The 24,156-nt window shown below is 46.0% G+C and overlaps 1 protein-coding gene across 2 annotated transcripts in view; it reads left to right on the plus strand.

Moving 5' to 3' along the window:
* The window catches only part of HECW1 (HECT, C2 and WW domain containing E3 ubiquitin protein ligase 1), a 316,328-nt gene that overhangs the window by 285,129 nt on the left and 7,043 nt on the right, over positions 1–24,156 (plus strand). For both annotated transcript variants that reach the window (XM_072965253.1, XM_072965254.1), the window contains 5 exons: positions 14,472–14,570; positions 15,152–15,281; positions 18,187–18,333; positions 20,278–20,392; positions 22,975–23,173. In XM_072965253.1, the coding sequence (XP_072821354.1) occupies positions 14,472–14,570; positions 15,152–15,281; positions 18,187–18,333; positions 20,278–20,392; positions 22,975–23,173 (690 nt within the window). The remainder of the gene's footprint in view (positions 1–14,471; positions 14,571–15,151; positions 15,282–18,186; positions 18,334–20,277; positions 20,393–22,974; positions 23,174–24,156) is intronic.

Raw genomic sequence — 24,156 nt, forward strand, 5'->3', positions numbered from 1 at the left:
CAGATCAGACACATGCCTTGGGATCTTTATGGTCCCAAAGATCGGCTTCCAGTTTTCAGATGATGAGCTGCAAACGCAGACTCCAAGATGGGCTCTCCCTGCTATCCAGACTTCTAGTCTAGACTTATAATCTAATCTGAAAGAGTATCAACCCATTCTATTCTATAAAGAAAGATACTCATCAGTAGAGAGATCTTCAAAACGATAGAGTGAAACAGAACATAGTCTTGAGCCCTGGCATCGTATTGATTTATTACATTGTTTGGTTTACCCTGATCATGCTTCCCCTCCACCAATGCGGACAATTCAGATCCAGTTACTCACAGAGCTTCAGGGCTTCCTGGTATGTGGTTGTACCAGCACATACGCTTCCATGCGGCGTGAGAACGTGATGGTATCAGAGACCTAATTATTTTGCCAGTCACGTGGAGATGACAGAGTGCCATTTCAGTGACTTCTAATGACTTCCTGAGCTCTAATGTCACCAGACTGTGTGCTCCACCGAAGCTTGGCAGCCTCTTCTGCTGAACATACTGAATGTCCCAGCAACCAGTTCCTCAGAAATGGTGGGTGCCTCGTCGTAATTTGTGGAAAGGTTGAAGGAGTGAATAAATGAATGAATGAAGAACGTGAACGTTGTTTAGTTTATAGCAAACTGAAGATTTTTTTTAGCCTGACTCCGTTTTCCATGAAATGCTGTACGTTGCTCCATGAGTCACAGGCAAGAGAGGGACCTAGCATTGAAAGGGTTCTGCTTGGAGCACACTGACTTGCTCTCCCTTGATTCTCTGGTCTGCACAGCTCAGATAATTAAGACCTTGTGAACCTGCACCTTCCTGTTTCACCTAGTCAGATGAGGACAGAGCAGATTTCAGAGCGTTTTAGCTATCCAGGCAAGCAGCATGTTTCGATCAACTTTTCTGCATAATTCTGGGCATGGAACCAGACTCTGTCTCATTCAAAATTAGATAAATTCCCCTCTTGCATGAAATTAAATATACAACTTTACTGAATCAACTTTCAAGCTTCACAATAATGTGCTTAGTGATAATAATTCCAGAAGACTAAAGAAGAGGGGTTTCCTTTGCGTTGGACACTGCATTGCTTTCTGCCATAGCCAATTACCAGCAACTGGGTATTCTCAGCTTTGGAAGCTGAAAGTCCAAAGTTAAGGCATCAGCAAGGACCTGTTCCCTCTGAAGGCTCCAGGGGAGACTCCTTCCTGCCTCACTCAGTCTCCAGGGGCTCTAGGCATTCCTTGGCCTTGTGGCTGCCTCCTTCCATTGTCCACATCTGTCTTTACATGGCATTTTCCTCTGTTTCCACATCTTCTCCTCTTCTGTCCCTTATAAGGGCGTCTGTCAGTGCATTTAGGGCCCATGTGGACAATTCAAGACAATCTCACCTTGGGATCCTTAATAATGTCTACAAAGACTCTTTTTCTCATTAAGGTCACATTCACGAGTTCCAGGGTCTAGAAAGTGGACAGAGGGCAGGGAGCCAACATTCAACTACTGCCGATACAGGTGATCAGCATATGTCTCTGGAAGAGCTTCCCCTGAAAGGGAGAGGCCCATTTGGTCCCCCATGTTGCCAGGTGGAGGAACAGCTCCTCTGCCCCCTACGGGGTGGATGTTAACGGGGGCGCTTGGCAGGCACCAGAGCTAGACATTCATTTCACTTGCTAATTAACAATCAAAAGATAACAGCCTGTCATTATCTTGTGTTGGCAGAGTCATGACACACAGTTTCATGACCGAGGAAGGAAACTTCGAGTTTCCTCAGCTAATTTGCAACGCTGTTTCCACATACAGGGAAGCCGTGTAAACCAAATATAAATCATGCCTTGCATCTACTGTGTTTCAACAACTTTTCAGGCCATGAGGGAGGTGATTCTTGACATGCTATCTGAGTAAAGGTGGTATAGAGGAGAGACCTAACTCATCGAACCCCAGTGGCTTTGACCTCCATTCTGCTCCAGCCACCTGCTCCCACAATGGCCCTCCCAACCTCATTATCACCCAGAACTGCGCCATACTGGAAGTTGAAAGCTCTAAAACTCCACCATCAGTCATTCTGCAGCCAGTGTTCCCACCTCCTCCCCGGACCGCAGCTGTTCACCAAGCTCATTTGCACCTCAGACTCACCCTCCCCTGCCCATCTGCCATGGCTTCCTTCACCCCAGGCCTCCTCAGCGCCTCCTCTCCCTGCACACCATCCCCTCCCCACTCCGTGCTTACACCCCATCTGATGGGCAAGATGCCACCGTGGGTCAATACCATAACTCACTTTGCCATGTTCAATGCCTGAGCTCTCTCCTGTACCCCTAGTACCAGAGGAAATGAAATCACCCTGAGAGATGGTACGATTCTGAATCATACTCTCTGACCTCACCAGTCCTCTGATGCATCTTTCATTCCGCTGGACCAAAAGCCCCTAGCAGGCAGACTCCTTCACTTTGAGGAGATGACTTCAGAGCTTACGGAAAGACCAACTTTGAGGGACCACATCAATTTCCCACCACGGTTACAAAGACTCACCCAACCTTCACTCTTTCCCTGCGCTGCCCTCCTCCTGTCCCAGGAAGATCCTTCCACCTAAGACTCTGGACCCATCCCTTCCCATCTCCTCCACGTCCTTGCTCCACCCATCTTTTTACTTCACTCTCTCCCCCTGTTTACGGCTCCTTTCCCCTCCTTCACTTTTTCACCTCCTTCACTTTTTCATCTGACCTCAGTATTCAGCACCAAAACTGTCCTTTCCATGAGTAACAGAGACCCCCAAATTGCAAACCCAAGGGGCTGTTATCACTCCCAACCTCAATGGACACTTCACTGCCGTAGATCCTACCTGAAAATCCACCCCTTTATGTTCTGACATGTCAATGTCTTCTGGTGGTCCTTATATCTCTATTATATGTAAGTAAACATGTATAATTTTATCATATTAGTAATCCACATTCATTGCAAAAAAAATTAATGCACATAAGGAAATAACTCCACACAGAAGTAAATCCTATTAATATTTTGACTCAAATCTTTCCATGTTATTTTATTGAATGGATGGATGGGTGAATAGATAGATGTCATTTTATATAAAATTCAGCCATGGAGCCAAAGTTTACTATTTTGTAAATTTCCCTCCACGTCAAACTATGAATCTAAATCTATGTTTTTAGCTCAGCCTCTCTGTTGAACTTCAAACTCTTTTCTCTTGTGTCCCTGTGAAACACTCACCCTGAGCCTCCCCCAGGTGAACATCCAGTCTCTCCCGTGAGCCACTTCCTGTCATTTTTCACTTCTCTTTCTCTTCATGTAAAGCTCCCTGGCCTGCCAGTTTCACCTCCAAAATGTGCCTCACGGTTACCCGAGCATGCTGTGTCCAGTGCGTCCCCCTCCTCAAATCTGTCCTGCTTTGGTATGGCTTGATTTCTCTGAAATGCCAAGCAACTCATTCCTTTCCTTAAGCTTTTCAGTGGGTCCCTGTTTTCTGCCGTTTAAAGGCTGAGCTCACTGGCACAGAAAACAAAACCTTCCGGGACCTCCCACTTCCTCTTTCTTTGGCCGTATCTTGCCCCTTCTCTCTCTTTCTGCTCTAGTCATCATGAATTTCCTGCTGTTCTAAACACATTCCATTCTATTTTCTGCCTTTTCCCTTCTGTGAGTTTATTTTCTTGGCAGGCCCTTCCCTGCCTTCTGAAGCAGACTAATTCCTACTCGTTCTTCATAGCTTGCCTCAGTCATCACCTCCCCCAGGAACACTACCTAGATTTCATCCCCCCCCAAGTCAGCTAAGTCTCTCTCCTCTGAGGTTTCACACATCCTATGCCCTCTTCTATGGCACCTGCTACATGGTAATGAGATGCTGTATTCTTCTCTCTCTCTCTCCCCTTCACTGTCCTGTAAACTCTTCAGAATGAACGTTTGCCTTTGCATCTTCAGATGCACATGGGAGGCGCTCAGTAAATTTGTTGAATTTAAAAATACATGAACACACTGTCATTTCTCTCACATTTGAAGACAAACATAAGCGTCCTTTGATGTCACACCCTGTTCCACCTACCGCTTTGATTCACTACTCCCCTTTAAAGACATACTCCTACTAAGAGTTATTGGTGCTCACTTCCCACTTTCCCTTCTCCCATCCTCTCCAGCCAGCCTTCCCTCCCTTTTCCCTCTCATCAGGGGAGGGAACAGAAACAGCTTTTATTAGCACAACTCTCAGACCTCCTATTACTTGTTCGTGGAAGCACTTGACACCATCAGTCTCTGCCTCACTCTCGAAACACTCTCCACAGCCCTCGGTCCCTCTCCTAACTTACTGCCTATTGCTGCTCAGTTTACTTTCTTGTCACTCCTCATCTTCCAGATCCCTGGATGTTGCGTTGCTTAAGGTTCAGCCCTTGGTCCATCTCTCCATCCGCATGCACTTCCTTGGTGATCTCGTTCAGCTGCCTGAACTCAGACGCCCTCTGCCTCCTGATGAGCCCACATTAACTCCGGCAGCCCAGCCCTGTTTCTGGAAGGGCTGACTCATTGGTCCAACTTCCTGCTCCACAGCTCCACCCGGATATTTAATAGCCATCACAAACGTAATAGGTCTACACTTAAGTTTCTCTTCCAAACCTCCTCTCCCGGGGTTTCCTATCTCAGGAAGTGGCACCACCATCCACGCAACTGCTCTGACCCAAGACCATGGGCTGTCTCTGGTGCCTCTCTTTTTCTCACATCTCCCCTCCAAGCCATCAGCAAATCCTCTTGACTCTCTCTCCTGAAAAAACATCCCCAATCTGACCTCTTCACCCCCACTACCACCACCCTAGGGTCAGCTGCCCTCACCTCCCATCTGGATCACTGCAGGAGCCTCTAAACTGGTCTCTTTGCCTCCCCTCTTGCTGGTCTCGCCTCTCCAGGCAGCATCCAGAGCGATCATATTCAGCTTCAATCAGTTCAGTCCACAGATGCTACATGAAACCTCCAATGGATTCCCATCACTCTCAGAATAAAATCCAGAGTCCTTCCCCTGGCCTGCCGAGCCCTGCATGATCTGCCCCCTGGGGTAGCTCTCCAGAGTCACCCCCTACCATCCTCCCTTTCTCTCTCAGCATCCAGCCCCTCTGCCCTCTCTACTGTTATTCAAACAAACCATGTATGTTCCCATCTTGGGCATCGCTACTCCCCCAGTAATGAATGCTCCTTCTCCTGGAGGCTCACTCCTTTTCTTCATTCAGATCAGGCATCGTCCCCTTAGAAAGGATGATGCAATCTGGTAACATTTGGGAGGACTCATCCTCCCCTCCATCCTTCTCCCAAGAGCACCCTAGGGCCCAAGTTCCAGGTGGGGGTCTAAAGTGATATTTGGTGGAGTAGGAAGGTGAACTTAGAGATTCAGGGAGTGATGAAAACTGCTCCACAAAGCCTAGTGGGGGGTGACCTTCATTGCCTCAGAGGGTCCAGGAGAGGCACGCGGTACCCATGTGTCAGTCAGAAAGGAGACTAGATACACTGCCCTGGAGAGGCCAGTTTGGCCCCCACTCCCATCTAGGGACACTTGAGAATGTCTAGAGACAGTTTTGGTGATCACAACTTTGGGGGGATGGGTGGTACCAGCATGGAGTGGGAAGAGGCCAGGGGTGGTTGAAACCCCTGTTGCGCCCAGGACAGCAAATGACAACAGCTGTTGAGAAATTGACTCTATTCTTTTGACAACCACAAGGACTTCTTAAAGGACCTCAGCCCTTGCAAGCCCTGGTCCATTGCCAGGGAAGCAGTGATGAGGGGAGAACCAGAAAGGAGCAGGGATGGAAAACTGCAGAGAGAGCCTTCTAGAACTCAGCTGTCAGTCTGCAAGAGGTCAGCCGAGCACAGGTGGGTGCCGTCACGGAGTCATAGCTCGGGAGGCAGGCCATTGTCACGATGTCCCGGGGGCACTCAGCCATGGGGGCAGTTTAAGCAGCCCTCTGGGCTCATTCAGTGACTCAACGACATGTTTTTGAGCCTCTGGGATCTGCCGGCGCCGTGCTGTTTCTGACAGGTGCCCGTGCTCTAGAAGGTGCCATGGCTTTTGGAAAAGACCTTCAAAGTCTGTAGACTGTGTGCCTGGTTTTGAGCCGACCTCAGTGTCCTGCCGGCTGTTCCTGCTTCTGCCTCAGTCCCCCATCACCTCACCAAAGGCAGCAAGAGCCAAGCACATTATCACCAAGTGTCCAGCTCTATCCGACCCCCTTTCCAGGCAGGAAGGCCTGGAGAGGGGGCCAGCTTTGGGTCTCTCAAGGCTGAAGCCGGTACAGGGAGTATCTTGGATGCTGAGTGGTGATACGTCAAAAGATGCAGAAGCCAAGAGTCATGCGGAGAGAGACTGATGGCTTACAGGTCAAGAAGAGTCCAAGGAGGTCGCCAAAACCAACAGACACCTTGAGACAAGTGTTAGGGGGCCGAGTTTTATGCCAGGGGATCCAACTACCAGAAACCCCACAGCAGAACCTTTCAGGCTTGGCGTGCTGCCCGGGCACTGCACTGAGGGTGTTATTCCATTTTTATATCACGTTCATCTAAAGCGATTAACTAGAAGCCTTTGAAAGGGGTTTGGTTCCACTCTCCAAAATGTCCTTCCAGGGTAAAATTAGGCCTTTTATTTTCTTCGCTTATTTTATTTATTTCAAACCATCCTGCTTCCCTTTCCATAAATCTGACCCGAGAGCAAGAAATTCCTCTCTCAAACTTCCTGACTGATTTTTTTGCCATTACGCAAACTGCTCTTGTTTGAAGAATCAGTCAAGAAGTACGCTATGAAATCACTGCAGAGGACACCTCCTGCTAAAACGTGTTCCCACACAGAGTTTCGTTAGAGAGATTGACGACAAAAAGAGGGAAGGAGGTGTGGAGAGACCTGCTATTTCAGCTTCTGGGTATAAAACACTCATCACATCCTTCCACACATAGACCCAGACATGTCTAGTCTTCTCTGCAGTTTGGTCTTTCTGTCCATCTTTCTGGACAGAGACCTACTCTAGATATTGGAAATGTGAGCAATTAACCTAACTGAACAGCCTTTAGATGATGTTTCCAAAATTTCCAGTAGGTCTGTCTGTCCAGTTTTTCCACTGGAATGAAACCGATGATAATTTTCAATTTAATTTGATTCAGCAAATCTTTTTTTTTCAGTTTTCCAGACAAGATTCATTTATATTAAAACTAACATTTAAAAACAGATTTATAACCTAGAATTCAAACTAAGTTATATTTGAAGATCTATCTTTAGGTCTCAAAGCATTATAGCAGCTTCTCATTTTCCATACTTTTTGTCGGTAGCCTTCAGTGTCTTTTTTTTTAAACCTTTATCATGGTATAATTCTTGTACAGTAAACTGCACATATTTCAGATGTACAATTTGATGAATTTTGATAGAGGTCTACACCCATGAAACCACCACCACAATTAAGATAGCTAACATTTCCATCACTCCCCAAGAGGTACCAATTTTGAACTCCTGATTTATCCTTTCCCACCCTCTTTCCCTCCTGGTAACTATAGTTTGTTCTGTATGTTTGTGAGTCTATTTCTGTTTTGTAGATAAGTTCATTTGCATCCTTTTTTTTTTTTAGATTCCACATGTAAGTGATATGATGTGGTATTTTTCTTTCTCTGGCTTACTTCATTTAGAATGATGATCTCCAGGTCCATCCCTTTTGGTGCAAATGGCATTGTTTTATTCTTTTTTATGGCTGAGTAGTATTCCACTGTGTGTATATACCACATCTTCTTTATCCAGTCATCTGTTGACAGACATTTGGGTTGTTTCAATGTCTTTGCTATTGTAAATAATTCGATTCAGCAAATCTTGATGGCACCCTTGTCCTGCTAGGCACTGTCATACATGAATACTGTTTGTAAGCAGAGCAAAAGTTTGTGTTTCTGCAACAGGAGGAAAGTACTGCTCTAGTCCACTTCTTACCCTTCAGTCAGGCCTGGGTGTGTAGCCCTGGGGTTCTGAGCCTGGTATGAGGGATCAGGAGTGCCAGACTGGATGAACACCCAGGTAGATCAGTAGTCCCCGGGCTAAGTCTTTCAGCATCTTAGCAGTTGCCCTATAACGTAGGTACCATTATGATCCCATTGTACAGATGAGTAAACTGAGGCCCGTGGAAGGTAAGGAGCTTGCCTGAAGTCACACGGGTCAGAAGAGTTAAATCAAGTCAACCTGACCTCAGAGCTGGCAACCCACCACACTGCCTGTCTTGGATTATTGACAAACAGCCCAAAGAGTAATGAATCAACAAATTATAAACCACAAACCACTCAAGGAGGGAGTCAAGTCTTTGCTGGGCCTCGGAAACCATGTGGGAAGATGTGCTAGAAATGTGTGAAACTCCTTTAGCCTTGAACACCCACTAAACTGTACCAAAGCCAGATGGGACCGAGATAAATCCTTGCCCATAACATTGGTTCCTTTCAGATCTCCTGCCATAACCTCCCTCAGTGTCTGCAGCTGCTTTCATCAGAGGCAAGCCATGTTCATCTCTCAGACATCTGGTGAGGTGCTGACGGGGATGCTTGGACACTGACGTCCGCCCATTTCACAAGTTCTCTGACGCTCCCGGGGCTCCCTGGCTGTACACAGCCCCCACACCAAAACCTGTGAGCAGATGGTTAAGGATGAAAACCACCTAGGCTTCCATCAGAGTAGGAAGGGCTAAACCAAGTGCAAAACATTCAGAAAATGAAATACTTTGGAGTTTGTTTAAATTGGATGATGGGGGGGAGGGTACAGCTCAGTGGTAGAGAACAGGGTTAGCGTGTACGAGGTCCTGGGTTCAATCCCCAGTACCTCCATCAAAACAAACAAACAAACAAAAAACTGGATGATGAAAACTTCTGTTTGCAAATATGTGAGGGTCTCTGGGCTGCGCTGTGGCATGAAATGGGGACATTTCACAGGAACAGGGGTGGCAGGAGGGCCCCGTTTACACCAGCGCGTGCCCGCTCGCCCACCAGGGTCAGGGACCTTGCCTCAGGAGATGGTGCATTTTTATTCGCTTTTGTCTATGTTGCTTATATTTTTTCTTTACACTAAAAAATACCCATTTCTGTTATTTTCCTTTGGCAGGAGGGTGAGGATTGATGCTTCCCCAAAACAAAAACTTGTAGCATGTTGCAAACCACGCACTTGAAAACAACTTAGTCCAAGGGATGTTTCTGCAAACCACAGGATGGGTGGGGTCAGGTTGAGAAATCTGTGAGCTTGTCCACGCTCCTCCCCTGAAGGAAAACAGACCGGGGCTTCTCACTAGACCCACATTCGACTGACTCTCAATAGAGAGGATTTTTTTCCTATTAAATATGGGGTTCTTGGTATTTGGCTATATGATCATCTTTATGGGATGGCTTAGATCCACATGGGTTTCTGTGGAACCATCTTTCATCAGAAAATAAATAGGAAAAAAAAAAAGGGCTCATGTGTTTTTAAAAAGTCAGTAATACAGTACCTCTTAAGGTGACAGCCTATCAGAATCTCCTGGGGAGGTTTTAATATTACACCCAAGAGGGAGCCAGAGGGAAATTCTCTCTTTCCCCCTCGAATTGATGGAGGGAGGCCTTGCTCCTGACCCATCAGAGTGTTGTATTCTTCAGGTGGCTGGAATGGAGGGAAGGTTGAGACCCACCGTCTAGTGCTGGGGGAGGGTCCCAGTGGGACCCAGCCTGGTAGAGCTGGCATGTGGATTTAGAGACCCCTGGACATGTGCTGGGGGACGTGCCTTGTCCCCTCCTGTCCTCCACTTTGTATGCTGATTTATTTAGTAGCTGAGGTCCCTCCTGTGCAGAGAAGTTGCACGGCGCCCGTGGTTGGAACCAGACGCACGTAGGCTCGTCCCCTGTGCCTGGGAAGGAGAACCAGCAGAAGGCAAATTGCCAGCAGAGAATCTGGGGTCCTCAGAAATAACGCAGCCCCAGAGAAGCAGAAGAATGGCCCAGCACGCCCGGAGTGGCCAACAGCACTGAAGTTCAGATGTGCATGAGTGGGGGCAGTTGCCCCCGAAGCCCATCTTGACTTTGCCGGCCTCGGGATGAAAGGACAGTGAGTGAATGTCAAAAGCCATCCCCCGAAACCCTCAGGGTCCAGGCGACTCCGCTGTGAGACCCCTGTCCCAGAGCGGGTCAACACAGAGGAGTTGGTCCCCTACCAGCAAAATAGAAGGTGAACACGGGCCACTCAGGAGAGCTCACCTTGGGCAGCAGCTCGGGGGCCAATGGCAGAGACACTGGAACATATAGCACAGTAACCATCGCTGGGCCTGCTGAGATCAGATGCTTCAAGAACGGCAGCTGGGGGTAGGGGAGGGCATAGCTCAGCGGTTAGCATGCATGAGGTCCTGGGTTCAATCCCCAGCACCTCCATTTAAAAAAGAAACAAAAGGCCACCAAGAAAATAAACAAAGGAGCCATACCACACCCCAGGAGCAGGACTGGCTGCAGGATCAGCAGAGACGCCCCATAGGTCCCCAGAGAGGAAGGAGTGATGGAGCCCCTGCACGTTCACACATGGCGGCTCCCGAACTGGAGATCCTGGGACCTGGAGAGTCACGGAACACATGCACGCCATGGGCAGGGAAGAGGAGTCTGTTCCTTCTGTAGGGTCTCACTTTCATTTATCCTTAGAACTCTTTATTTGTGCCAAGTAACTTAGATCAAAACTTTTTTTTTTTTTTTTTTGCTGAAATGATCTGGATAGTTGCTTCAATTATCAATCGAAAGGATAAAGATATGTACTTTCTTTCCATCCCCGTAATTCTTACACATTTACAACCTGTGTTGACAAGTACCATCAATTTCCCAACAAGGCATTGTTCAAGTTGGGTGAAATCCACAAAGGAAACGTAGTCACCAGACGATGTCTTCTTTTTCACGAGATTGTCATGGCGACTCGTCCACCAGGAAGGGCTCTTCATTCCAGTCTCTGCCTTTTCAGCTGTTGTTTGGGTTTGAATTGCACAATCTCTGCATTATGCTTTATACAAACACATCCCAGATCGTAGTTCATTGCCCTAGAGTATATTTTACTGTATGTACTAGACTGGCTACGAGCCATTCTGTCTGTGTTTATATAAAGCCAAACCACATTCTCATAGATTGCTCGCACAGCTATGAAAAAAAAGTATCTAAGGTCTACTAGTTGCCTTCATCAGCCTGTGAAACCAACATCATTTTATCTTTAGAAATTCCATCTGATGCCCTACCCCATTCAAAACAAATAAACAATTCTCGATCGGTGGTCTGCACTGCAGTCCCTTGTGCTAAAAACACGCTGCTCCCCTCCATCTGATCCCACCTCCCAGGCTGAAAGGGAAGCAATGGTGATCTGAGCTGAAAAGGGCTGAACAGGACACCAGATTCTGAGATCTGCCCCCTAGACCCTGCTTTCCTGATCTCTCAGGATTGGTCCAGGTGAGGAGGCATCCATTCTGAGCTGGGGCAACCAGGGAATCATGCTGGAAATTTGGACCTGGGTCAGTGAGAGTCACATTGGTCTCTCTAGGTATTTGAACACTGGGCTGAAGAACATGAGCCCTGCTGGCAGCGAAAGAGAAGAAAGGGACAGATGGGCACAGAAAGGGAGGACCAAGATGGGACACCAGATGAGGGAGGTGAAGTCACTGTAGCTCCTGACACCCAACTGCATTCCTGACTCTGCGTTCCTTGAGACACCGCCAGGGCCTTATAATGAATGCCCCCTTTGGGTTTATGCTAGTTGGAGGTTACTTCCATCAAAATATTTCTAATTAGCACAAGGAGGTGTTGGAAGCCAACATAAAGTAAAAATAGCGATAATAACCATCATTGAAAGAGTGCAGTCTTCCAGAAGGAAAAATGAAGACTGGGTGATTAAGTCCTTGCATGAAGTCACACACCAGGCAGCCAGGCCCCTAGACCAGAGGATTAACCTCTTTACCATCTGGCTTCTCAAAAGGGACTTAAAAGCTTGGTCTGGCCCCAGGCAGACAGGGGTCAGCGTCCTTGCTGCTCCCCTTGCCTGAGGCTAATTACTGACCCTCAATTTCTTGTGAAATGCAAGTAGACAATAGTCATGAAATAGAGTTGTTGCAAGGGTCAATGAGATAGCGTGATCTCTGTTGTTCCAACAGGTGTTCAACAGGTTATTTCTGTTTCCCATTTTTCCCTTTATAATGAATTACAGTGAGTAGACCTGATGGAAATGTTGTGAAGCGCAGTGATGACCAGCATCCTTTGTGTTCTCACTGTCAGACACGATGCTGAGATCAATGTTCTTGACTATGTAGGGAAGCGTTCTTCGATTCCTGGTTTGCTACAAAGATTTCTTTTCTTCAGAAATTGACAGTGGATATTTGCAAGTAACTTCAGTTTCTAATCAAAAAAAGAAAAAGAAAAGCCATATTTTTGTCCTTTGACCTTATAATTAATTTTAATTATAGAATGCCTAATAATAAACTATCTTCAGTTTCCTAGAATCAAACATCCTTAGTCATTTGATGTTATTCATCATGTGCTGGTCCTTTCTCTTGTGTTTTATTTATGACTTTTTTATGTATGAGTGGGATGTCTTTAGTTTGCCTTCTTTTGCTCTTTTCCAGATTCCATTGTGTGGTTATGGTAGCCCAAGAATGACGGATTAGGAAGTTTTTCTACCCTTTTTTGGCTTCCGGGACTGTTTAAATGGCAGGGGTGCTTCCTGCCCATATGTATATATCTGGCCAGTCCCAGTGTCAATTTTGGATATGGTCCTTTTTTTTTTTTCAAAGTTTTCTAGTTACACTCTGGTTATTTGTCTGTTTAAGTTCTTAGTTCTTCTTAAATAGATTTGAATAATTTATATTTTGCTGGAAATTTTACAATTCATTGAGATACTCAATTTTTTAACGTTGAACATTGAGCCGAAAATGCTCCTCTCCTGTAATATTTGTAGCCGCTCTACATCTGCGTACTGCCAGCCAAGATGACCATTTCTCTTTACTGGCCCTCCAGGGCCACCTCTAAGTGAGACAGGGTCTTGGCAGGCACTCTGTGTTGACGTTTGCTCTGCTTCATGGGTGGTCCCAGCATCTCCACCACATGGCCACAGCCCCACCATCACGTTGAGAGCATCAGACGTGATGCCTTAGAGCCTAGTTAGATTTGGGTAAGCCTGCGTGGGGCAGGAGTGAACTGGGTTTTTATACGCAGGATGGTGGCCACCATGCTGGGGACCCGTCAGTTATTGGGGTGGTCAGGAAAGAGCACTGGGGGTGGGGCACCCTGGCCTCAAGGACTCCAAGACATCGGCTGTCCCATGAGCCTCCCCATCCACGGTGCCCCCATCGCACCTTTACGAGGTTCTGCTCACCTCTCGTCTCTTCAGAACCAATAAAAGTTGCATGTTATTTCATGCAAAAAGTAGCAACTACTTTAAAACAGCAATTCGAAGTGTTGTTCATAATTAGTCTTACTACAGGACCAGATAATCTAATCTGAACTGTTTTTATAGCAGTTACAGAGTACGAAATCTTTTGAGTCTTAGAGCTTCATGAAAGGTAGTGGAGAAGGGTTAGCTGGAAAATCCACCGGGGAGGATCTGAGAAAAGTCACAACTAAGTCCAGGCTTAGGTGAAAATCTAGGTAGCTAGGAAGAGACAGGAGAGACCCCGGTCATGGAGGCAGGTACCAGAGAGATGGGCAGAGGGCGTGGTGTGGGAATCTATGTGCAAGACCAGGTAGACCAGAAGCTGCATTAGGAGCAGGGCAACAGTGGACTCCAGCTCCCGGGAGCCACAGCGTTCAGCTAAGCGGGTCACCAGCCAGAATGCCAGGGAGCTGTTTGCCCCAACAAGGACTTAAACCAGTGGAAGCCCTTACCTCTGGAGGTGGCCAGGTCTGTGTGACCAGTTCCAGGAGAAACCTTGTGCTTCATGTGTGGAGATATAGCTCCTCTTACTGCTTCCCACGACGTGATTCCATGTACCTCCTCCCCCACAGTGTGAGCACAACTGTCACCTGTGGTCCATGCACGAATCCCCCACCTCCCAGCGTGGTGTCAGGCGCACGGTAGACCCTCGGGTGGTGTCTGTGGAAAGCTTGAATGGATGGTCTGGGAACTTTCCACATCCTTGATTTCAGATCCCTGGGTTCAGTGCGGGTTGTTCATCGAGGGTTCCAGGATTCCCCATCATCAGCGCTTTTCTTCTCTTGGGTCCTGATACTCTCAGGTCTGAGAAAGGGGTTCCGGCAAAGTGAGTCTGTTCTGGTACTTGCAGGAGAAGAGGGCTCCTTGAGCACATACCCAAGTTCACGGCAGTGTTGGTGGTAAAGAATGAGGATTAGGGTGGGTATCTCTTGTGTCATCGACTGGCAAAATTTTTAAGTGGCTTAAGACGAGTACTCCAAAGAAACCATCCAATGAAAATACTTCACTGTGTGAGTTCCCACCTGCCCTTCAACTGCTCTGCCTTGTCTGTGTTCCAGGTTCAGGTTTAGTGGCCGGATCCTAGGCCTGGCTCTGATCCATCAGTACCTTCTGGATGCTTTCTTCACAAGGCCCTTCTATAAGGCCCTCCTGAGACTGTAAGTGCCCACCCAGCCCTGCCTGCAGGACAGTGGGCGCTGGCCTCCCTGGCACCTCTGGCCATTCTGTCCCTGTTCTGCCCTGATCACTCCTGCTAGGTTTATCATGGTTTGCTTTTCTGTGTGCTTAGCCATCACACAAAACTTTCAGTACAATGGAAAAAAGAAAAAAGCTTTTGGAGATCTTATGTAAGCATAGGAGAACATCATATAATGGATATAAGTTAATTTCTATTAATAGTTATAGTAACATGGCAAACATTGCATTAAACTATTAAGTAGAATTGATCTGTCTCTAACTTGATTATTTTCAAATGATACGTTTCTCCAACTGCCACAGAGAGTCCCTGAGTCAGTCATTGTTTTGTGTTTGTTATTGTAAACATTTTGGTATTTCCTTTTCTGATAACAAAAATTCCTGAATGAACTGGAAAGATTCATTAATATATTCAAAAGTATTGAATTGTGAGAATGAGTCGGTATTGTTTCAGCCAGGAGTGGCATAACCACATTTTGGTGTGAGGTCTGCGCAGCTGTTTATTTAACAATTCGTTTACCTTTCTCCCCTTGGATACATCCAGGCCCTGCGACTTGAGCGACCTGGAATACTTGGATGAGGAATTCCACCAGAGCCTGCAGTGGATGAAGGACAACAACATCACGGATATCCTCGACCTCACGTTCACCGTGAACGAAGAGGTCTTTGGACAGGTTTGTGAGATGTGGGGCTGGGGAAAGACATCTTGTTCTTTATCGTGGAAAATTCACAGAACGTTAAAATTTACCATCAGAAGCACTTTTACACATGCTGTTCATTCAGTGTGCTGGGGATGTTCACAGAGTTGTGCAGACCATCTCCAGAACCGCTTCATCTTGCAAAACTAAAACTGTGCCCATTAAACAGGAGTCCCCACCACTTCCCTCACTCTCCCCAGTCCCTAGCAACCTTTCTGCTTTTTCTTATTATAAATATTATGAATCTAAGTACCTCATATAGGTGGAATCATATGGCATTTGTCTTTCTGTGGCTGGTTTATTTCACTTGGTGTAATGCCTTCAAGGTTCATCCATGTTAAAACATGTGGCGGGATTTCCTCCTTTTCGGGGCTGAATAATATTCCACAGTATGTATAGACCATATTTTGTTTAGCCATTCATCTGGTGATGGACATTTAGGTTGGTTCTACCTTTTGGCTGTTGTGAATAATGTTGGTATAAAGAGAGGTCCCTGTCCAAGTCCCTGCTTTCAATTCTTTTGGATGTGGACCCAAAAGTGGGACTGCTGGATCATATGGTAATGGGATTTTGTGTTTAAAAATAAGGACTATTGTTCATTCAAAATATAATTTTTTGAGGACTATTCTCTATTAAAGGTACCCATGCCTTCTTCCTTCCTTTTCTTATTATGATATGGATCTAGTTAATAGATTTTTTTTGAAAATCGGATGTGATCATGGATGAGAAAACATTTTTGTAAAATGTGCAATACATCTATCTGTAAGGTATTTCTCTTACCTCTGTAATTACAATAATATTGCTTGCATCACCTGAGATGTTTACTAGATGAATGTGTAAGATACACTGTTCCCTGTGCGTGACTCCTTTTAGTCCATCCTTTACATTTACCCTATCTTAGAAGGTAAATTTGTTAAGTTAACACATTATTTAGCAAAATGTATTAAGACAAATGGGCACCCATCTTCAAAATGTTATGTTAGATCCCAAACTTAACTCACTACACTAAAATAAATTCCACTTGGGTGAAAAGCCAAATGTTAAAAAATATATGTATTATATTATAATTATAATATTAATTGTAATTATAATATATTATATATTATATAATTTTATTATATATACTTGCTATATTTTATAATTTTATAAGAATTATATATATAATAAAAAGATGAAAATGAGAGAATTTTTCTTTCTAATCTTGCTGTAAAGAATGCTGCTGTAGATAGGACACAAACTCAAAATCACAAAAGCAAAGATTGGCGGCGTCAACTAAAATTAGTTTTTTAATACTGCATGGCAAAAATACATCACAAACAAAGTAAAGATGGCATCACATTTGCTACATTATAGTGCATAACACAGATAAAAAGCTGTTCCTTGCAATACAGGATGAGATCCTCCAGATCAGTAAGAAATGGCTAACAACACAGTGGAAAATTGGCAAAGAATATAAATCGATAGTTCCCAGAAAAGGAAATTCTCAACTTCATTCACAGTTTTTTGGAATGTAAACTAAAGCGTAGTGGAATACCATATTCCCTTATGAGAATGTCAAACATTGGAAAGTTTAGCCATAGTCTGTTTTGCGGGTGGTGTAGAGGAGCCAGCACTCTGTCCAGGAGTGGAGGTGGGAGTGAGCAGAGATCTGGTTCACCCACTATGACAGGCACCTTTGTGCTCTCCTCCCTTGTTCTAAACGCACCTGCCTTTGACTCAGCATCCTCGTCCAGAAATTTGTCCTACAGATACAATCACATTGAACTGAAATGACTAACGCATCAGGATCTTCACTGCAGCACTGTCGATAATTGCAAAAGATCTGAAACCATCTCAATACTCAGCAGTGGAGCAACGGTGAAATAAATTGTGATTCACTCACTCTGTGAAATAGTGGACCAGTGATGGGTGCTGTGACACCCCGGTCCACCAATATACATATAAATCATAAACAGTAATCAGGGTATTATATCAACAGCAATAAAGAAAGAATAAGACGGGTCTAAATTGATGGAAAACATTGCCAAGATTTATTTTTAAGGGAGAAAAGTATGGAGATGAACAGTGTGCGTAATATGCAACCGTTCGTTGGAAAAGACGTGATCTCTGCATATTGAATTTCCCTGGAAGGGAAGTAAGGGTGATTTTTCCCCAGGTAGGGAGATTCTATGGCTAGAGGATGAGGTGGGAGAGAGACTTGCTTTTCATTGTGTGGCCTTTTATACCAGTTGAATTATAGTCCATGCACACATACCATCTAACGCACAGAAATCAAGTAAACTACAGATGACCTAATACAGAAAATTATTGGGAAAAAAACAACATTGAAAATACAGAAGTACAATCCTGCATGTGTGTTAGTGTAGGAACTGAGCAACTCAGAGAAAAGTTTGAAATGTTCCCAGGGACAAAAATAAGACTATGTAGTAGCTCTAGAATAATCTGTATCTGTTTAAAGCTGAAACAGATCCTGTCTTTCTTCAAATACGGTCCCCAAGAACAATGACTTTGGTCTTAGAAAGCTGGGTTGTAGCCATTCTTGCGGCAAGTCGTGAGAGCGTGAGGAGCAGACAGACAGGCAGGCTCAAGTGAAAGACGCCGCAGGACATTTTTCTTTTATTTCCATTATACTTCTTGAGTTCAAGAAACGTGTTTCCTCTTCGTGAAGCAAAAATGCAGCTTTTTTAAGGCGCTTGATTTAAGTATCTGCTTAGAACAACCTTGTTAGTCACTTCCAGGAAAGGAAAAAGAGCCAAGGAGGTGATGCTACTGAACTGTGTAAAGAGGACTTTTTGCGAATTGTTCATCCTTCTAAAATCTACACGTCTCACTGCCAGAGAAGCTGAATTGACAAGCGTCCGGATTTTTGTTTCCACACAAGGTAACGGAAAGGGAGCTGAAATCTGGAGGGGCCAACACCCAGGTGACGGAGAAGAACAAGAAGGAGTACATCGAGCGGGTGGTGAAGTGGCGGGTGGAGCGCGGCGTGGTGCAGCAGACCGAGGCCCTGGTGCGGGGCTTCTACGAGGTGAGGCGCCGCCCGGACAGCTCGGGAGGAGGAGCGGGAGGAAGAGTGAGGCGAGGCGAGGCGGGAACGGGGCTCAGCTCTACTCACCAGCGTGCAGAGCGGACCCCCTGGGGGTCGGGGGGCAGGGGGCAGGGGTCTCTGGTTAACCCAGCTCTAGTGGGCGGTGACAGACACTCTCCCAGAAGCAGCATCCATGTGGCCTCGCTGTGCCAGATGGGAAAGCACATGGCACCTCCTGTCCAGACGTGGGCAGGCTGAGCTTCCTTTGATTCAATGAAATAAAAAATCAGTGAAATGAAGGCACTGGAGTGTATTTTGTCATACAGGCAGGCCTCGGAGATAGCGCACGTTCGGTTCCAGACCACGGCAATGAAGCTAGTATCATTAATCATAAAGCAAGTCATAAGAATTGTTTGGTTTCCCAGTGTATAGAAAAGTTGTGGTTACAGTATTCTGTGCAATAGCATCACATCCAAAAAAAGAAAAAAAGAAAAAAGCAATGTACATACCTTAATTTAAACATACTTTCTTGCTAAAAAATGCTAACCATCATCTGACAACGCAGGGTTGCCCCAAATCTTCCATTTGTAAAAAAAAACACAGTATCTGAAGAGTACAATGAAGCAAAACACAGAAAAACAAGGTCTGCCTGTAGTGTCGCTTTTTGCTACGTAACCCATGCTGAGGTGGTAAATCAAGAGGACAGTGACAACTGCTGGCCTTCCTCACACAGGAAAAATGGGCCGTGAGAGGATGGCCGTGTCCCAGGTCCCAGGCACGCCCCTGGGATGCGCTCCATCAAGTGAGGGTCCCTGGCTTTGCACAGGAAAGAATTCAAGAGCAAGTCACAGCTGAGTGAAGGTAGACTTATTCAGAGAGACACATACTCTGCAGACAGAGGGCAGGCGGTCTCAGAAGGCAAGAGAAAGGCCAGGAGGTGCGGGGTTGCGAGTTTTTATGGACTTGATATCTTCGTATGCTAGCAAGTGGGAGAATTATCCCAACTACTTTGAGAAAGAGGCTGGGATTCCCAGGAAGTGGGCCCCCACTGACGTTTGGACCTTTTATGGTCAGCCTCGGAACTGTCCTGACACCCGTGGGAGTGCCGCTCACCATGTTAACATATTACAATGAGCATAACATATAATGAAGCTCTGGTTCTATCTGGAGTTGAGTCTTCTGCCATCTTGGTGCCAATTACTGCCTGTTTCCCTCCTGTCTCACTCCTGTGCACCAAAAATTGACATCCTTAAACTTTTCCAGTTTAAAAACAAGAGGTTGTCCATGGTTCCTCAGGGCTTGGGTGTCAGAGGTTTTCTTTGCTGCCGTGATGGAGAACAGGATGGGTCACTGGTTTGACTGAAGGAGGGACCCATGGCAGGTGTGCAGTTGTACCTGACACATTTGGCAACAAGATGTAAAGCTGGTGCTCAGAACCCTCCCAGATCTTTGGAGGAGGGAGGGGAGGAAATGAGGGGAGAAGGGAAGGAAAAGATGGTCTTTGTAATGTATAATAGCCATTCCTAGGAAATAGGCCCTAGTTTTACATAAAAGAGAGGATCTCTTTTAGGTGAAGTGGTAACACTCATAGCTAATGAATCACTTCAAGGCAACTTGGACCTTTTGCATTTAAAACGCAATGTGACTTGGAAACCTAAGTGGGGCTCGAAAAAGTCGAGTCAGGCTTGTTCATAATACCATTCTGAGAGGGAGTCTCAGAGAGTGATGAAAAGCCAGGGGCCTTTTTTGCGTTCCCAGCTCATGAACGGGTTGGGTTTCAAAATGTTCAAGTCGTGATTTTGAACTTAAAGACGATAGCACATTGGGGGAAAAACAAGTTGTCGACAGTGGTCTGCTGCCCAGCTGAACCCACAGAAATAATACCAAGGAATATCACCTCTTGACTGATCGGGCCTGTGTGCTGAAGCCTAGCCTGGGTTTCAGGTGGTGGACTCGAGGCTGGTCTCCGTGTTCGACGCCAGGGAGCTGGAGCTGGTGATCGCTGGCACGGCCGAGATCGACCTGACGGACTGGCGGAACAACTCAGAGTACCGGGGAGGTGAGCGAGCAGGGCTGGTGACGGGTCCACCGTCACAGACACAGGCTTCAGTAAAAAAAATGTTATTGAGGGGAAATTGACATGACGTGATATTAACCAAGGGAACAGCGCAGCGTGCTCAGTGCTTCACATCGTTGTTCACCCGTCACCTCTAGCTCGTTCCAGAGCATCTCCTCATCCCCAGAGGAAACCCTGCACTCATAAAGCTCCCCATTCCTCCCTCCCCCGAGCCTCGCAGCTATCAGTCTGTGTTCTGTCTCTGTGGTGGTACCCAGGCTGCGTAGTTCATGTGAAAAGAATCACACCATGTTTGCTTCTGGCTTCTTTCCTTTGGTAAGGTCTGTTCCTGTTGTGGTATGTTTCAGTACTTCACTCCTTTTTAATGGCTGAGTGATATTCATGTACATGTTCTATATGTAGCAAGGATATAAGTAGAATATAATATCACTTTTTGAAGATGACCAAAAACTTGGCCTTCCTTCAATATACATGCAAAGTAGATTTTTCATGCCTGCCTTCCTCCAGCTTGCAACCTGAACTTTCCTTCTGGTGGTAGTCACCCCCGTTGGTCATCTCTGGCATGACTCCGTGTTGATGCATTACGGAGAACACGACCATTCACGGGCCAGCTTGAGAGCTGGGTCACATGACAGCGGAGGAGTGTGTCCTGCTTCCTGTAGAACTGAAGCCTCAATCCTGGTTTGCTGCAACACAGTTCTCGCTGTCATCTCTCCCAATCTGACATCTAACCTTCCTGACTGTTCATGCTGCCAAACTAGTCTTCCTGAAACATAATTTTCATCAGACCGTTTCTCAACTCCCAAAACAAGCTCCTTATTACTTATAGGAGATGTCTTCGAAAGTTATTTATTTTCCAAACCCTTTCTTCATATACAGTATTGCAGAGAAACCCCAATCAGTGCAATAGAGGGTATGCAAGGAGCTGGCCACCTCAGCCTCCCTTTGTACAGGAAAATAACTGGGCACAAGAGGATGGCCGTGTCCCAGGTCTTGGTCGAGTCCTTCGATTGAGTCCCTCAGTCAAGCCCCTGGGACCTGCCAAGTGAGGGTCCTTGGCTTTGCACAGGGAAGAATTCAAACGCAAGCCACAGTTGAGTAAAAGTAGATTCATTCAGGGAGATACACACTCCATAGAGTGCAGGCCATCTCAGAAAGCAAGAGAAAGGCCTAGGAGATACATGTTCCATAGGCAGAATGCGGGCCATCTTATTCAGAAGGCAGACAGGTGGCCTCAGAGTATGGGGTCAGCTAGGAAAAGTGAGATTGGCCATGAGGTGTGGAGGTTCTTAGTTTTTATGGGTTCAGTAACTTCATATGCTAACAAGTTGGAGGATTATTCTGACTACTTTGGGGAAGGGGCTAGGAGTCCCAGGAACCAGGCCATCATCCACTTGTTGACCTCTTATGGTCAGCCTTGAAGCTGTCCCGGCACCCGTGGGAGGGCCATTTAGCAGCTAGCGTATTTCAGTGAGTGTATATTGAAGCTCAAGTGTATATTGTGTATATTGAACTCTCCTTGGAGTTGCATCTTCTGCCATCTTGGTGCTAATTGCTGTGTCGTTCTTTTAATGGTTGTGCCCTGCCCCCTGCCCTCCTGTCTCACCTTGTCTCCCTGGTGTCCTCAGCTGTGTAGGAGGACACCTCTGTGGGGCCATGAGGCCCTTCCTGGCTTGGTAAGAAAGCCACCAACGTAAGGTGTCATGTTGCAGTGTCTCTGCCTAGCTGTTAAGGTCTTTAAGCCCCAAGAAAGGTTCCCTTCAGTCCTCGCCAGGACCCCCTCTAGTCATCTTGCATATTTATTCTTCATTCTTGTCATTCTTTATTTCCCCTCCCCTACCCACACGACCCATCATGTGCTTAACTCACACCTGACTTCTCTTGTATGAAGCTTCCCCTCCTTCCACCAGAGATCTCTCCCATCTCTGAATTGTATTTGCAGTGGTGAATCATATCACTTAACTGTTTGCTCCAGGTGTGGTCTCCCAGCTGTGACATGCCCCATACTTCTCCCACGGGCCCAATTCATCCCAGCCCAGGGCTGGCCCAAGGGCTTCTAGGGATCCTGGCATCTTCCATTCATCAAGCTTGACATTTACCTCCACCCTTTCTAAGTCCTAGACACTCCCACACTACATGGTTACCAAGAGCTAAGGCATCAGAACAAAGGAAAAATGAAGAAATACTATATTCATGGAGAGTTTTGTCTCTTCAGAAGCCCAGAAATCCCTACCGAGCCTCACCACTCCTTGTCTGCATTTATATCAGGCAGGGAAATGACTGCTGAGGTCCAGATTGTTTAAAAGAGAGCAAACATCTCCGAGAACATCCCTCAGAATGTAAAATCTTCTTATAAAATAGCCATTTTCTAAATCTTTTGTTTTGAAACTTGACCTAGTTATGCAAATTGTCTTAGACCTACCTAATGGCCATCCCTAGAGGAAACAGCAAATCAAAAGCTGCTGTTCAGTTCACCCCTGAGGTGTATTTCATTCCTCTCCCCGCTCCTTTCCTCCCTCCCATCTCCACATCCACTCTTGTCTCCCTCCCTCTGCTCCGCCTAGGTTATCACGATGGGCATCTTGTGATCCGCTGGTTCTGGGCCGCGGTGGAGCGTTTCAACAATGAGCAGAGACTACGGTTACTTCAGTTCGTCACGGGAACATCAAGCGTGCCCTACGAAGGCTTTGCAGCCCTTCGAGGGAGCAACGGGCTTCGGCGTTTCTGCATAGAGAAATGGGGGAAAATTACGTCTCTCCCCAGGTACGCAGCTCCTGCCCACCTTTGGGAAGCCTGCCAAAGGGCACCAATTATACTTTGTTATTTGAACTTGGGTGGGCATCCTTTGGGATGAGATTCTTTCCTTAAAATAGTGTTCTCTGAGTCATTAGTGGAAGAAGTGGGTGAGAAGTCTCTGGGAGGTGCATTTAGACAGAATTCTAAGTGATTTTTTGATGATTGATGGTATTTGTGTTGTAAGCATCAAGGTCCACGTGTCAGTCGTACGTAGCCCAGCTGAATTTAAAGACGAATGTCTCACCTGGGGAAGGGGGATGCAAAGAAGTTGGAAGCCCAAAGTGGCCCTTCCAGCACAGTGTCTGTACCTCCGTGGCACATTGCTTGATGCTCCATGAGACAGTCATCATGTACATGTTACGTTTTCCATACTGTGTTTTAAAATGTGTGCAGACAAGACCACGTGTATCCTGGCTTTCTACAGTGGCTTTTATATAGTAAGGCATTGAGAAATTTATTGTAAGATAATGCAGAAAACCAAGAATTAGGGCTCCAGGCAGTTTAACAAAATGAATTCCTTATACCGTGAGTTTTAATCCCAACACTTCTTGGGTCCTTTCTATGCCGCTTTGGGTCACACAGTCGTGCAGGCTAATCTTGTATCCTGCTCCCTTGCTGAATTCATTTATCAGCTCTAGAAGTTGTTCTGTGGCGTCTTTAGGGTTTTCTATATATAGTATCATGTCACCTGCATATAGTGACAATTTTACCTCTTCTTTTCCGATTTGGATCCCTTTTATTTCTTTTTCTTGTCTAATTGCTGTGGCTAGGACTTCCAAGACTATGTTGAATAGAAGTGGTGGGTAGCGTATTCCTGATCAGTGAAATAAGGAGCACTAAGGAGATACTTCTGTGTACATGCTACGGTAACAAATACTGCTCAACAAACAGAAGAAAAGACTGAGTCACATTATTTTCTTCTACTATGATATTTTCTAATTATAATAGAA

Source organism: Vicugna pacos, chromosome 7 (assembly GCF_048564905.1).
Source record: "Vicugna pacos chromosome 7, VicPac4, whole genome shotgun sequence".
Lineage (NCBI taxonomy): Eukaryota > Metazoa > Chordata > Mammalia > Artiodactyla > Camelidae > Vicugna > Vicugna pacos.